The sequence below is a fragment of the Sorex fumeus genome, unplaced genomic scaffold (assembly GCF_029834395.1).
Source record: "Sorex fumeus unplaced genomic scaffold, SorFum_2.1 ptg000010l, whole genome shotgun sequence".
Classification (NCBI taxonomy): Eukaryota; Metazoa; Chordata; class Mammalia; order Eulipotyphla; family Soricidae; genus Sorex; species Sorex fumeus.
This window is the reverse complement of record NW_026606067.1, coordinates 3,012,363-3,024,522: the sequence shown is the minus strand read 5'-3', so window position 1 is coordinate 3,024,522 and position 12,160 is coordinate 3,012,363. Positions and strand designations below refer to the sequence as shown.

At 43.6% G+C, this 12,160-nt stretch overlaps 1 protein-coding gene across 3 annotated transcripts in view; it reads left to right on the top strand.

The window, feature by feature from the left end:
• The window catches only part of NR5A2 (nuclear receptor subfamily 5 group A member 2), a 159,554-nt gene that overhangs the window by 101,742 nt on the left and 45,652 nt on the right, over positions 1-12,160 (top strand). For all 3 annotated transcript variants that reach the window (XM_056110852.1, XM_056110851.1, XM_056110850.1), the window contains one exon: positions 3,523-3,670. In XM_056110852.1, coding sequence (XP_055966827.1) covers positions 3,523-3,670 — 148 coding nt within the window. The remainder of the gene's footprint in view (positions 1-3,522; positions 3,671-12,160) is intronic.

Sequence of the window (12,160 nt, the reverse complement as noted above, 5' to 3'; positions counted from 1 at the left end):
TTCTTTGTTTTGGAGATTTGGGCCACACCCAGTGGTGCTCAGAGGTTACTCCTTACTGCACTCAGGAATCACTCCTGACGTTGCTCAGGGAACCATATGGGATGTCAGGGATCAAACCCAAGTTGACCTTGTTCAAGGCAAGTGCCCTACTCATTGAACTATCTCTCCAGCTCCTTTATTCTATTTTTTCATTTGTTTGTTTTTGAGCTGAATCTTGCAGTGCTCAGAATTTATTCCTGGCTCAGTGCTCAGGGACCACTCCTGGCAGGGCTCATATGACCTTATGCGGTTATGGGGATGGAACTTGGGTCAGCCACGTGTAAGTGGCTGTTCTATCTCTCCAGCCCTGGGATGGGGACTTTAGAGGGCTTATCCCATATGGTCCAGGTCTCTGCCACAGCCCTTCCTATTGTCATTCCCTCATCTATTTCATTTGCCTCTGATTACCCTTGGAGTAAGGGTAGGCACAAGATTTTAGGAGGTTGTTTTTGATTGTTTAATTGGGTGGGGGGACGAGAGGGAGCATGCCTAAGTGCTCAGAGACCAAATCCTGAGTTTGTGCTCAGGGTGCACTCCTGGTGGTATTCAGGGGACCATATTTGGTAGCAGGGTTGGAATAAGAGTTGGATGCAGTTTTTCAAGAACATAATGACTCTTGGGCCAGAGTGATCATACAGCAGCTAGAGCATTTGCCCTACCTGGGTTTGATTGCTGGCACCCTATAAAGTTCCCTGAGCACTGCTAGGAGTATTTCCTGAGTGCAGACCCAGGAGTAACCCCTGAGCATCGCTGGGTGTGAACCTCCACCCCCCAAAAACAAAAAGTAGAAAGTTTCTCTCTTGTTCTCTGTCTCCCTATTATCATCTCAAAATAAAGAATTGCTTGTAAGTAAGAAGTTTCTTGGGGTAGAAAGTTGGGTAAGAGCAGGTGCAGTGTCTGACTTTTCTGGATAGATCAGCCCAGAGTGCTCTCCATCTTATACTCTGCATCCAGTTCCAGATTTGGAAGGCTAGACTGGCCTTTCATCTTGCACATTCCAAAACTACAGATATTTTTTAGGATACTCACTGTTTATATAGATAGCAGGTACCAGCTGCTGGGCAGAGCAGGTTATATCTGGCTTGCCCGTTGCCAGAGCTTCCCTGGTACACATTAGTGGGGGCTTTTTCATGCGTAGTTGACTCTGTAGAAACTGATTGACACCTTTGGGGTCATCTTTCCACTGACTCATAATTTTTCTCACTCTTGAAAAAGGTTTCTGTATACTCCAGTATTCTCTAGTTAAAGCTGAAAATTCAACTCATCATATTTACACAATAAAAAAAAATCCATTCTGCCTTGTTTTTAATTGCAAATTCCACTCCTGGGACTAGTTCTCCTGCTTAGGAGGCAGCCCCGTGCCTTGTCCTAGAGTAGCAAGTGCAGTCAATTATGGTAATGAAATGTCAATAAATATAAAAATTTAATACAGTCTGCTTCGGGTGAGTGGCAGATGAGAACTTGCCTCCCAGACAGATTTGCTGCTGCTGCAAATATTAAATGCACCTAAAAGAGGATCAGGTTGCCTGAGCGCGTGCCAGTAAGGAGAGGATGGAGCGCCAGGTACCAACTGGGCTTTCCCATTACGGTGTAATCGCTGCCGGAAAGCCAGGACTGCGGTTGACAGCTGCCCAACATCTTAACTTGTTATAAATCGAGCTTCAGTGCCCATGCATAATCTAAATCCAGTGTGTTGTGATGTTTTTCTTTTTTCCAAGTGAAGACGATTGTACTCTTTGGAATGGATCCATGATCATAGGAAAACTTAGGAATTGAGAATGAGGAGTTTGTGTGCCTTTGGGGAAAAGTAGCAAGTTGAAGATGAACCTAAATGTGATTCTTCTCATCATTCATAAGCATACCATGTTCACCAGTGATGACTTTAAAAGAGAAGTCTCTGGGCTGGAGTGAGAGTGTAGTGGGTAGAGCACTTGCCTTGCATGCTGCCGACCTGGGTTCAATCCCCTGAACAGCACCAGGAGCGATCCCCGAGTACAGAGCCAAGAGTAAGCCTTAAGCACCACTTCTGTGCTCTTGTGTGTCCTACCAAACAAACAAATAAAAATAGAGTCCCTTGGGGCCTGGGAGATGGCTCAAAGTGCAAGGATGGGAGCATGTGCTTGGCATGCTGGAGGCCTGGGTTCAATCACTAGCCCTGCCTTGTTTTCTGCCTCCATCACCATGGGGAGAGAGCACTGAGCTGGCCATAGCCACCAGCACCACTGGATCCCAAAGTCCACCCCCTCAAAAGCAAACAGAATAATCAAACAATATAGTCTCTTACTGAAAATAAAAATATATCTTATACTTTTTTGTTTTGGAGGGTCATCGAGGGATGTTCAGGGCTTACTCCTGACTGTGCTCAGCAGTCTCTCCTGGTGAGGTTTGGGAGAACATATGGGGTGCCAGGGATAGAATCCAGGTTGGTTGTGTGCTTTCTGTACTATCTCTCCAGCCCCCAAATAGAAATATACCTTTATTTTCATCACATCCTTGTTAATAGGGCATCCACATAGAGCATTCTCCTGGACTTCCCTTTTTATAGATTATAGATAGATTGATAGATAATATATTTTTCTTCAAATGTATTTGTGAGAGTTAAATTTGTTTTGTTTTGTTTTGGGATCGCACCCTGTGATGCTCAGGGGTTACTCCTGGCTCTGCACTCGGAATTCACCCCTAGTGGTCCTCAGGGGTCCATGTGGGATGCAAAGGATCAGACTGAAATCTGCCACATGCCCTACCCACTGTACTATTGCTCATACCCCAGAGTTAAAAATTTAATCCTGTGGAATGATCTAATTTCCTGATTAAAAAAAATTGTCACCTTCATCTGAATATTTCCATCAAGATTTCTACAAACTTTAGATAGTCAAAATTATTTCCCTACACAGGGGATAGTTAACATATAGGAGGGTCCAGTATGGCAACATTAGTTGGAAATGAACACTCTGGACAAGAATTGAGTGTTGAAAGCAGGTAAGGAATATACATGATAAATTTTCAATATCTGTATTGCAAACTATAATGCCCAAAATGAGAGAGAGAGAGAGAGAGAGAGAGAGAGAGAGAGAGAGAGAAGAGGTGCCTGCTATAGAGGCAGCTTGGGGTGCAGAGCAATTGGGGGATGGTGGGGGAGAAACTGGCGATATTGGTGCTGGGAAGCAGACACTTGTGGAGGGATGGGCATTGGAACATTGTATGACTGAAACTCCATCATGAACAGCTTTATAATGCTCTATCTCACCGTGATTCAATTTTTTAAAAAGTAATAAAAATATTTTCCTTTAAATGTATACAGTGTATTCGTTTATCTGAATAATCATGGTGCAGTTTAGGACAGACTGTGCCCCAAACCCTCTCCCCAAGGAAATCTCCATCTCTTTTATTGCTACCCCATTCAACCATGAATCTTCAAGTATCTCAAGTAAGACCTGCATCTCTGATTCTGCACATCATTGAAACGTCAATTCTATCTTGCAGGTGGACTATGCCATCATCGCATCGCAAGCTGGGGCCACCCTCAACAACCTTGTGAGTCACGCACAGGAGTTAGTGGCGAAGCTTCGTTCCCTGCAGTTTGATCAGCGAGAGTTTGTGTGTCTGAAATTCTTGGTGCTCTTTAGTTTAGGTAAGGAATCCTTTTCTCTTACTACACCCAACTGCAAGGTGCTAACTAATGTGGAACTCCTTACTAGTGTCTTGAAGTTAGACATTTTTTAAAAATTTAATTTATTTGCCCATGATAATGTCCTTTTATCCAATCATGAGACCTTGTAGGCTAAGCATGTGGATAAATGGTAACAAGCACACTCACACATAAATGATGTCTTGGGTTTGAGTCCCAGCATCCCTACCCCAAAGAAAAAGGAAAGGAAGAGAAGTCTTCCACCATGAATACATGTTCATGAATGTGTTTCTACGTGATTCATCATCCCTCAGTGACAAGGGTGGGATGTGGAAAAGTATTTGCTTGCAGTCCTGAATTGCCTTCACACTGAACATAATGCGGGGAAGAAGACATTCCAAAAAAGCTGAGGCCAAGGGTTTAAAGGACATGGCTTTGGGAAGACATACGGGACCAAATTTATGTCATCTTCTTCTGTGGGTTGTCTTTATGTGCCTTTTGTTTGCGCCCGCTTTCCTACTGCTTTTATGGTTGTAAAATATGACTGACAATTAAGACCCTCCTTATCAACTTCCTGTGAAGAATAACTAGAAAAATCTTTAAAAGCATGTGCACTGCTATGCAAGTATAAAAGATGATGGTTGTCACAGGGAAAGGATGCTTCCTTCACAAAGCTTGGGAGAAGAAAGATAACTAAGCAAGACAGATTAGCTAAATCAAGGTTCTCAGTGAGTCAGTCGAGAAAAATCACCACTGCTTGGAATAAGAAAAGGATTAGGGAGATGGATTTTTATTGACTTAAAAGGAACAGATTTTTCTGCCTGTCCCATACTTGATTTCTGTATTTTGTTGGCTTAATAAAGCCAACTTCAATAAACTTTTTGCCAAGTCCATTTATTACTTACTCGCAGACAGCTGAGGAAGGCAACTTTCCTTGAATGAAAAAAGGGCAGAAATCAGATTCACCAACATATGTTTTTTCTTTAGACTTGCGTTACAAGATAGTTGTGAATTCATAGCCTAAGAAATAAAACAATAAAACAAACTGCAAAGTAAACCAGATGTGTCTGCTCTCCTAATTTGGTGCTTTCCTTTTAAAATTCCTCTTGACAGGGCTGTACAACTGTTGCTAATAAAAGAATAGTTTGAAATAATAGAACCAGAGTTAATTTTTCACATGTAGTCAACATTGAAAATAAAAAGAACGTTTTCCTAATTTGGAAAATGTGATAAATGGAGCAAGAAGAAATGTTACTGAAAATGTAAAAGGACAACAGAATTTCATAGAAGTAGTGTTCAAAGGTTTAGAGTGCCAGGACTGAATCTTGTGTGGTTTGTGTATTAGCCACAAAAAATAGGAAAGCTTTATTCCTGTATGTCTTTGACCCAAGAATGGCTTTTAGAAAATCAAGAGCAAGAGAGCATTGAGCTGCTTGCTATCATCTCGTGCATAATTCTGGTTTCTAGTAAGATCATAGACTTCTTGGCTAGTAAATTTGATCAGCAATTATCTGAAAAGTGTGGAAATAAAAAATGTGTACGAAATTGTGTAGCATCTTAGTGATAAAAGATTTAAAGAGAGTGATCTCACTTAAGTGGGGCTTTAAATGAGCTGAATAACTACTACATTGGAGGGCATTGGTGTCTGTTCAAAGGCTTGTTTACTTTTCATCACTTTCCTCAATCATTTTTCAGATTTGTTATGCTCTGTGCTCTAGGAAGGGGAGTAGAATTTTCTAAATGCTTTTGCCCTTTGAACTTCATTGATTGCCTTCCTGAATTATGAGCCATATTTGTACGAGAACCTCACCCTCTTCTTCTCTTGACTGTTTCAGGAGTCTCAGCACCAGTGAATAACCTACCTTGAAAATCCCTTAAAAATTATACCTTTGTTATACAAAGACTGACAGAGAGCCTCACTTTCATTTCTTTTTTTAGGCAAGAGTTGATTTTAAGGATAGAAAGACACAAATTAAAAAAAAAATAAACGTTGGGTTACCTTTAACTTATGAAGGGAAACTTTTTCACATATAGAAATGATAAGTAACCCTTGGGAGAGGCAAAATTTATTGGGTCCTTGGGATCCCTTTGGGATCCTTCCTTCACCCACAGCCTGCTTCTCCTTGCCATGGGAATCCTGAGATCATATTGTTTTCCAGATAGATTTGGGGAGAGGAAGCAAGTGTGAGCTCAGGCAAAGGTGGCATTTTCATCTGAAAAGAAGGTGCTGGAATGTGAAGGCATGAGCTCCTGCAATGAGGCCAGGGCCCTGGAAGTGAGTGGGTAAGAATGATTCTAGGAAATGGTCAAGGAAGTGGGAGAGGAAGTCAGTTGTAGTGGAAGACCTTACATCAAGAAAATGGGCAGAAGAATGGTCAGTAAGGGTGGGTCACACGTCTTCATCTTGCAAGAATTAAAACGAGGAACCAGGTTTGTTTGTTTGTTTTTTTTTTAAATAGCACATTGAATTGATTTGCCTTTGGGGCAGAGATATGAAAGGGATGAGGGGAAGAGACTGGGAACTCTGCTCAGAGGAGGATTCTGTTTAAATACAGTGCTGGTTGCCGCCGGTCCAGGTTCCGAAATATGCAAAGCACAAAGCACATACCCTAATACTGTGCCCCATCCTCTGCCACCGTCCCCCTTTCTACTCCCCCCTTACTCATCCAGGAGTGAAAAAGGGATAAGGGTTGCAAACCACGTGAGATCCAGTTGAAAGGGAGGAGTTTTCGATGAATTGCAGGTTTCTAGATGCTTCTGCAGAAAGAGACAAATCTACAGAAGCTGTGGCTAGTGGTTGAATCAAAGAACTTCTGGTAGCTGCCAGATTCTCCTAAAAGTCACTGTCAAGCAGATACTCGATTCCTTGGAAAACTGAAGATGGCATTTAAATGAAAAGTGCACTTGACTGAAATTCCCAGACTGCTGTCTGCTTTTCTTTTTCACCTCAAATTGTCACCTTGACTTGGTTAGGCTGGTTGGAGTGAGCTAGGAAAGAAAGAAGGAAGGATGGGAGGAAGGAGGGATGAAAGGAGGAAGAAAAACACGCCCTTTGAAGTTGGACAGATAGCTTAGGGTTTAAGGTAGTTGCCTTGTAGCAGACCCCAGTTCAATCCCTGGCACTACATATTCTTCCCTGAGCACAGAGCCAGGAGTAATACATGAGCACTACTGGGTATAGCACTCAAATAAAACATAAAACAAAAAAAAATCCTCCTTTCCCAGCATATTTCTCTGTGTGTAGTCTAGAATCCACAGAACCACACTCTTGTAGTTGTGGAGTGTTTTGAGATGCCTATAAATTAAATGACCTTGTTGTCTATGAAATAACACAATCTGAGCCCATTGATAATCAAGAGGAGACAGATATCCTAAAGTGACCAGTTAAAATTAATGGTCCATGCATAGCCAGAATGAAATTTGAATGCTTATTTGTTGGTTTGCATTGCCACCTCCCCTAAAGGAATCGGTGACCAGTGAGAGTAGCTTTGTTGCCTGCTACCAAGGTAGGAACAGATTCCACAGGAGAAGCTACAGGTCGTCATCCTCACAGTCTCACTGTGGCATCTGAGCCAATGATAGGTAGCGTTCCCATGCACTGTCTCCTGGAAACAAATACAGAATTGGCAGCTGGTCCTGATCTTTAAATGCAGCCTCTGAACAGAGCTGTCGCGTGTTCAAGCCCATCAGAAATATCAGTGTGGCTTAAGTGCTCAAAGCAACAAGTACCCAGGAGATGCCAACTAAGATGTTGCTGTCGCCTTGGGATTTTCTTCTTATAGAGACTCAGTGATTGGCTCTAGTTTAATCCCAGCACAAGAAAAGCATCACATTTCTTGTAATGAGTGCCCTGGTAGGTGGCAAATTATTTTCTTCTTTGGCAAGCTTGGATTTTTGAAGGTGCTTCTCAGTTATATTGAAAATCTTTTCCCTGGGGCTGGAGGATTAGCACAGTGGGTAGGGTATTTGTCTTGCATGCAGCTGACCCAGGTTCTATTCCCAGCATCCCCTATGATCCCCTGAGCACGCCCAGGTGCAGTTCCTGAGTGCATGAGCCAGGAGTAACCCCTGTGTAATGCCGGGTGTGACCCAAAAACGGGGCGGGGGGGGGGAGAAAGAAACAAAATCCTTTTCCCTCCTCTCCTCCTCTCTTCTCTCATCTCTCCTCTCCCCTCCCCCTCCTCCTTTCCCCTCCTTTCCCCCTTCTCCCTTTACCTCTCCTCCCCTCCCCCCCCCCCCATTTTGGGCCACATCCTGCTCAGGTCTTACTCCTGGTTCTGGGCTCAGGGATCAATTCTGGTGGTGCTTGAGGCGTGGTACCAGGAAGCAAACCTGGGTCAGGACGCATGCAAGACAAGTGCCTTACCCCTGGATTATCTCTCTGGCCCTGGTTATTTTCTTCTGTGGTATTAAAAAGTAACTTAGGGGCTGGAGTGATAGCACAGCGGGTAGGGCATTTGCCTTGCACGCAGCCAACGTGGTCGACCCGGGTTCAATTCCCAGCATCCCATATGGTCTCCCAAGCACCGCCAGGAGTAATTCCCGAGTGCATGAGCGAGGAGTAACCCCTGAGCATCGCCGGGTGTGACCCAAAAAGCAAAAAAAAAAAAAAAAAAAAAAAAAAAACTTAATATTTACCTTAAGTCTAAGTTTAGGTTAAATTCACTGAAATGCCTACATGGTTCTTATCTGTTCTTCAAGTGCTTTTGGCAGTAGATTTCTGTAGTCCATACCAAGTCCAATTGGTGTTAGAAATTAGAGAGGGGTGAACTTTTATTTTTCTCTGCATTCCAGATTTTTTTCTAACATCGCTTGGTACAGATATGAACTTAGGAAATGCTATTAATAAAAAAAGAAGCAAAATAAACCTACTTAGTTTTAAAATTAAAGCAGAATCTTGACCACAGAGTAGCATTTGAGAAATGAAATAGAAGGCAATTAACCCAGTGCAGTTTATTTCCTGAAACTAGTTTTCCTTAAAACTCTTAACAGATAGGGGCTGCCTCAGTGTTCAGCTATTTCTCTTTCTCATTTGTGTTGCCTTAGATTATGAGGAAAGCTGTTTATAAATGTATCCACTCACAGCTGATGCTAAACAAGAGTAGTTGAGGAAAGACACTGACATCGATTGAATTCTGCAAACAGTATAAAGAGTAGAGAAAACATCTTTATTCATCGCGGTAGTGCTTTTTGCTTCACACCAGATTTCCAAATTTTATTTGTTTGATTTGGGTTTGGGGGCCATAACCAGCGGTGGTCAGGGGCCTTTTCTGACTCTGTGCTCATGAGTGACCCCTGGTGGTGCTCAGGGGACCATAGATGGCGCTGGGGATTCAAAGGGAGGGTCATGGCCTGCTGGGCAGCCACATGCAAGTGCGGTGCCTTCCTCTCTCCTCTGCTGTCTCTCCAGCCCAGGTTTCCAATTCAGAACGGCTTCTGTTCACACCATGGCGCATCCCGGGTATGATGCATCAGCGTGGAAACCAGCATCCCTGGGAAGAGGGCATGAGTTTGCTCCAGGGAATGGGTACCTGAACAGGAAAAGCATTAACTGCATGAGCTGTCCCCAGGTGCCTCTCTAACCCCCTCTATGGCTTAGCACCCAGAGTGCAAAGGATGTAATTCAAACTGAAGATGGTTTGCTCCATCCTGGGTTAGGGTCAGAGTTTGTGTAGTTTGAGCTCCCAAATCCTTTGCCTTACAGGCATTCCACATAGCACCTTTGACCTAAGTGATCATCCAGACCACTGCAAAAATGTCCCAGAATGAAACATCACCGATAGGACTTGAACCACGATTTGGAAAGTGTTCTGAAAATGCATGAGAGCACCGTGAGGTCTCCAGAGACTTCTAACTTCTCATTTGAGAGGAGAAAAATTAGCTATTTGGGGGCCAAAGGAAGTATTGTTTTCCTCCTTATTTGTGTGGTTACTTGAAACTATCCAAGAATAACACCAAAGTCAGACACTGAAGTTGTAGTTGAATGTATTCATTTTTCTGTCAAACTAATAACCCTTGATGTCCATGAACAGACCAGCAGGCAGATCTGGCTTGCTGTCTAATATTATAGACATTAAGGGCTTTAATGAAAGTTTATTGTATTCACGAACAAAAGAATGCTCTTCCTTCAACCTTCAGATATGACAAAAGTCACGTAAACTGGGAAACTAGTTTAAGAAAACAATGCAGGGACTGAGGATGTGGTTCAAGTAGTAGACAGAATGCCTTGCACATGCAAGGTGCTGGGTTTGAGTCCAAGAGCCACGTCCCTCCCTCCCTCACTGCCGGCATCTCCAAAAGTAATCGCCTCCTAAAAGACAAAAATTACAAATGCAGATTTTGAAGAGAGACTTGAAAAAGGGATGTATTTAGAAAAGTTGGCATCTTTCACACTTATGTAACGAAGATGTAAGTTTGCTTGTTATTAAGAGAATTCTCATAAGGAAGATAGAAACTAAAAAGCTCCTTTACAAATAAAATCAGGGACAGAGCAATAGCACTTGCCTTGCATGCAGCTGACCTGGGTTTGATCCCTGGCACCCCCTGTGGTCCCTAGCCCCTCTAGAAATGATTCCTAAGAACAGAACAAACCCCCAAATAAAATACGAATAAAATCATGTGGAATGGAATGCACGTTGGCATTAATGCGGGTTTGGTTCTAGAGAACCGATATCATGGGACTCACGCTGTTTTGGTTTCCCCATGATGTTTGTGTTATACTGTAGTTTTTCAAATGTTCCACCACTGTCTAAAATAGGCTCTGTCTTAGGGCTGGAGCGATAGCACAGCGGGTAGGGCGTTTGCCTTGCGTGCAGCCAACATGGCCAACAAAGGTTCGATTCCCAGTATCCCATATGGTCCCCCAAGCACCTCCAGGAGTGATTCCTGAGTGCATGAGCCAGAAGTAACCCCTGAGCATCGCTAGGTGTGACCCAAAAAGCAAATAAATAAATAAAATAGGCTCTGTCTTAAAAAATAGTTTTTGGCTAAAATGCCAAACAATTGGGTTTTCATTGACTTACATTTTGCCACCACCCTTCCACTTGTTAAACATTTTTACAAAATACTGTATTTGTAAGGCACGTGAAGGTGAAGTGCAAGAAAGTGAGGAGTGCTTGTATTTGAAACTTCACCCTGCCTGTGCATATAATCCCATGAGCCAGAGAAAGAAGTGGCAGGAATGTTTTCCTTCCGGCAGTGAAACCTCAGCGATCTTCCCGGGGGAAGTGGCTTGTTTTGCCCTGCAGAGGGAAGAGTTCTGAGAGATCCTTTCCCTTCCTTTTCACGGGTGGAAACACTCAATAAGACAATCTCTCTGTCAGGTTAGCCTTAACCCTCCATAGTACTCGGCCATGTTTTCTTTGCTCCAGCACTCTTTCTTCTTCACAGACTGCATCAATCAGTATTTTAAAAATACAAACTGTTCTCAATTGAAAATAATTCCTTGATAAATTTTCCACGTCACGAGGATGAGAAATGATATGCTTGCCTTGGAAACTGGACTTTGTGTGTGTGTGTGTGTGTGTGTGTGTGTGTGTGTGTGTGTGTGTTGGGGTAGGGGGGTGGGGGTTTCCACCTGGCTCTGGTCAGGGCTTATTCCTGACTCTGCGCTCAGGGATCACTCCTGGTGGTGCTTGGGGGACCATATGGGATGTTGGGGATCAAACCTGGGTTGGCCACATGCAAGGCTGTACTATCACTCTTGCCCTGGAAGCCTTCCTTTGAATTCTGATCTTTTCTGGAGGGGACAAAGGTGGTTTCTTGATTCTGGGCAGTGGCCGAGGGCATGGGGAAAGCAGCCGAGTCCCCAGTGCTGAGTGGGCAGTGCCTACCAGAGTCTCTAGGCTCAGCTCATCCTATCACCTCTGCACATGCTTGTCTCTGGTTTTTGTAGAATGGGAGTGGCTGTGATCTTGTCTTCCCCTGGACGTATCATTTCTTCTGCTTCCACCTGGAGAACTGACCTGGGTGCTCCAGGAGAACCACCCCTGCTCCCCCCTCCAGCAGTTGGCAAAGCAGAAAAGCAGGAAGGAAGATGGGCTTTGCAGGACTGGAGTTCTTATACTACAGGGAGCTGGCTCTCATGGTGTGGAAACACACACACATACACACATGCACACACGTTAAAAATGAAGTCTTTGTAGATGGCCTGAGATGTGCAGTGCTGCTGTTGACCTTCTCTCCCTCCTGCACAAGAGTCCACCAGGATGGGTAGAAGCAACAAACACTCCTTCAAAAACTGAATCACAGTGCGATAGTTACAAAGCTTTCATGGGCTTTGTAACAGTCATACAGTGATCAAAGCACCCATCCCTCTACCAGTGCACATTCTCCACCATCAGTGTCCCAGTATACCCGACCCTTATAACTCCCCTGCCTCCATGGCAGACAATTTTCCCCCATACTCTCTCTCTACATTGGACGTTATGGTTTGCGATATAGATACTGAGAAGCTATCATGTTTGGTCCTTTATCTACTTTCAGCACACATCT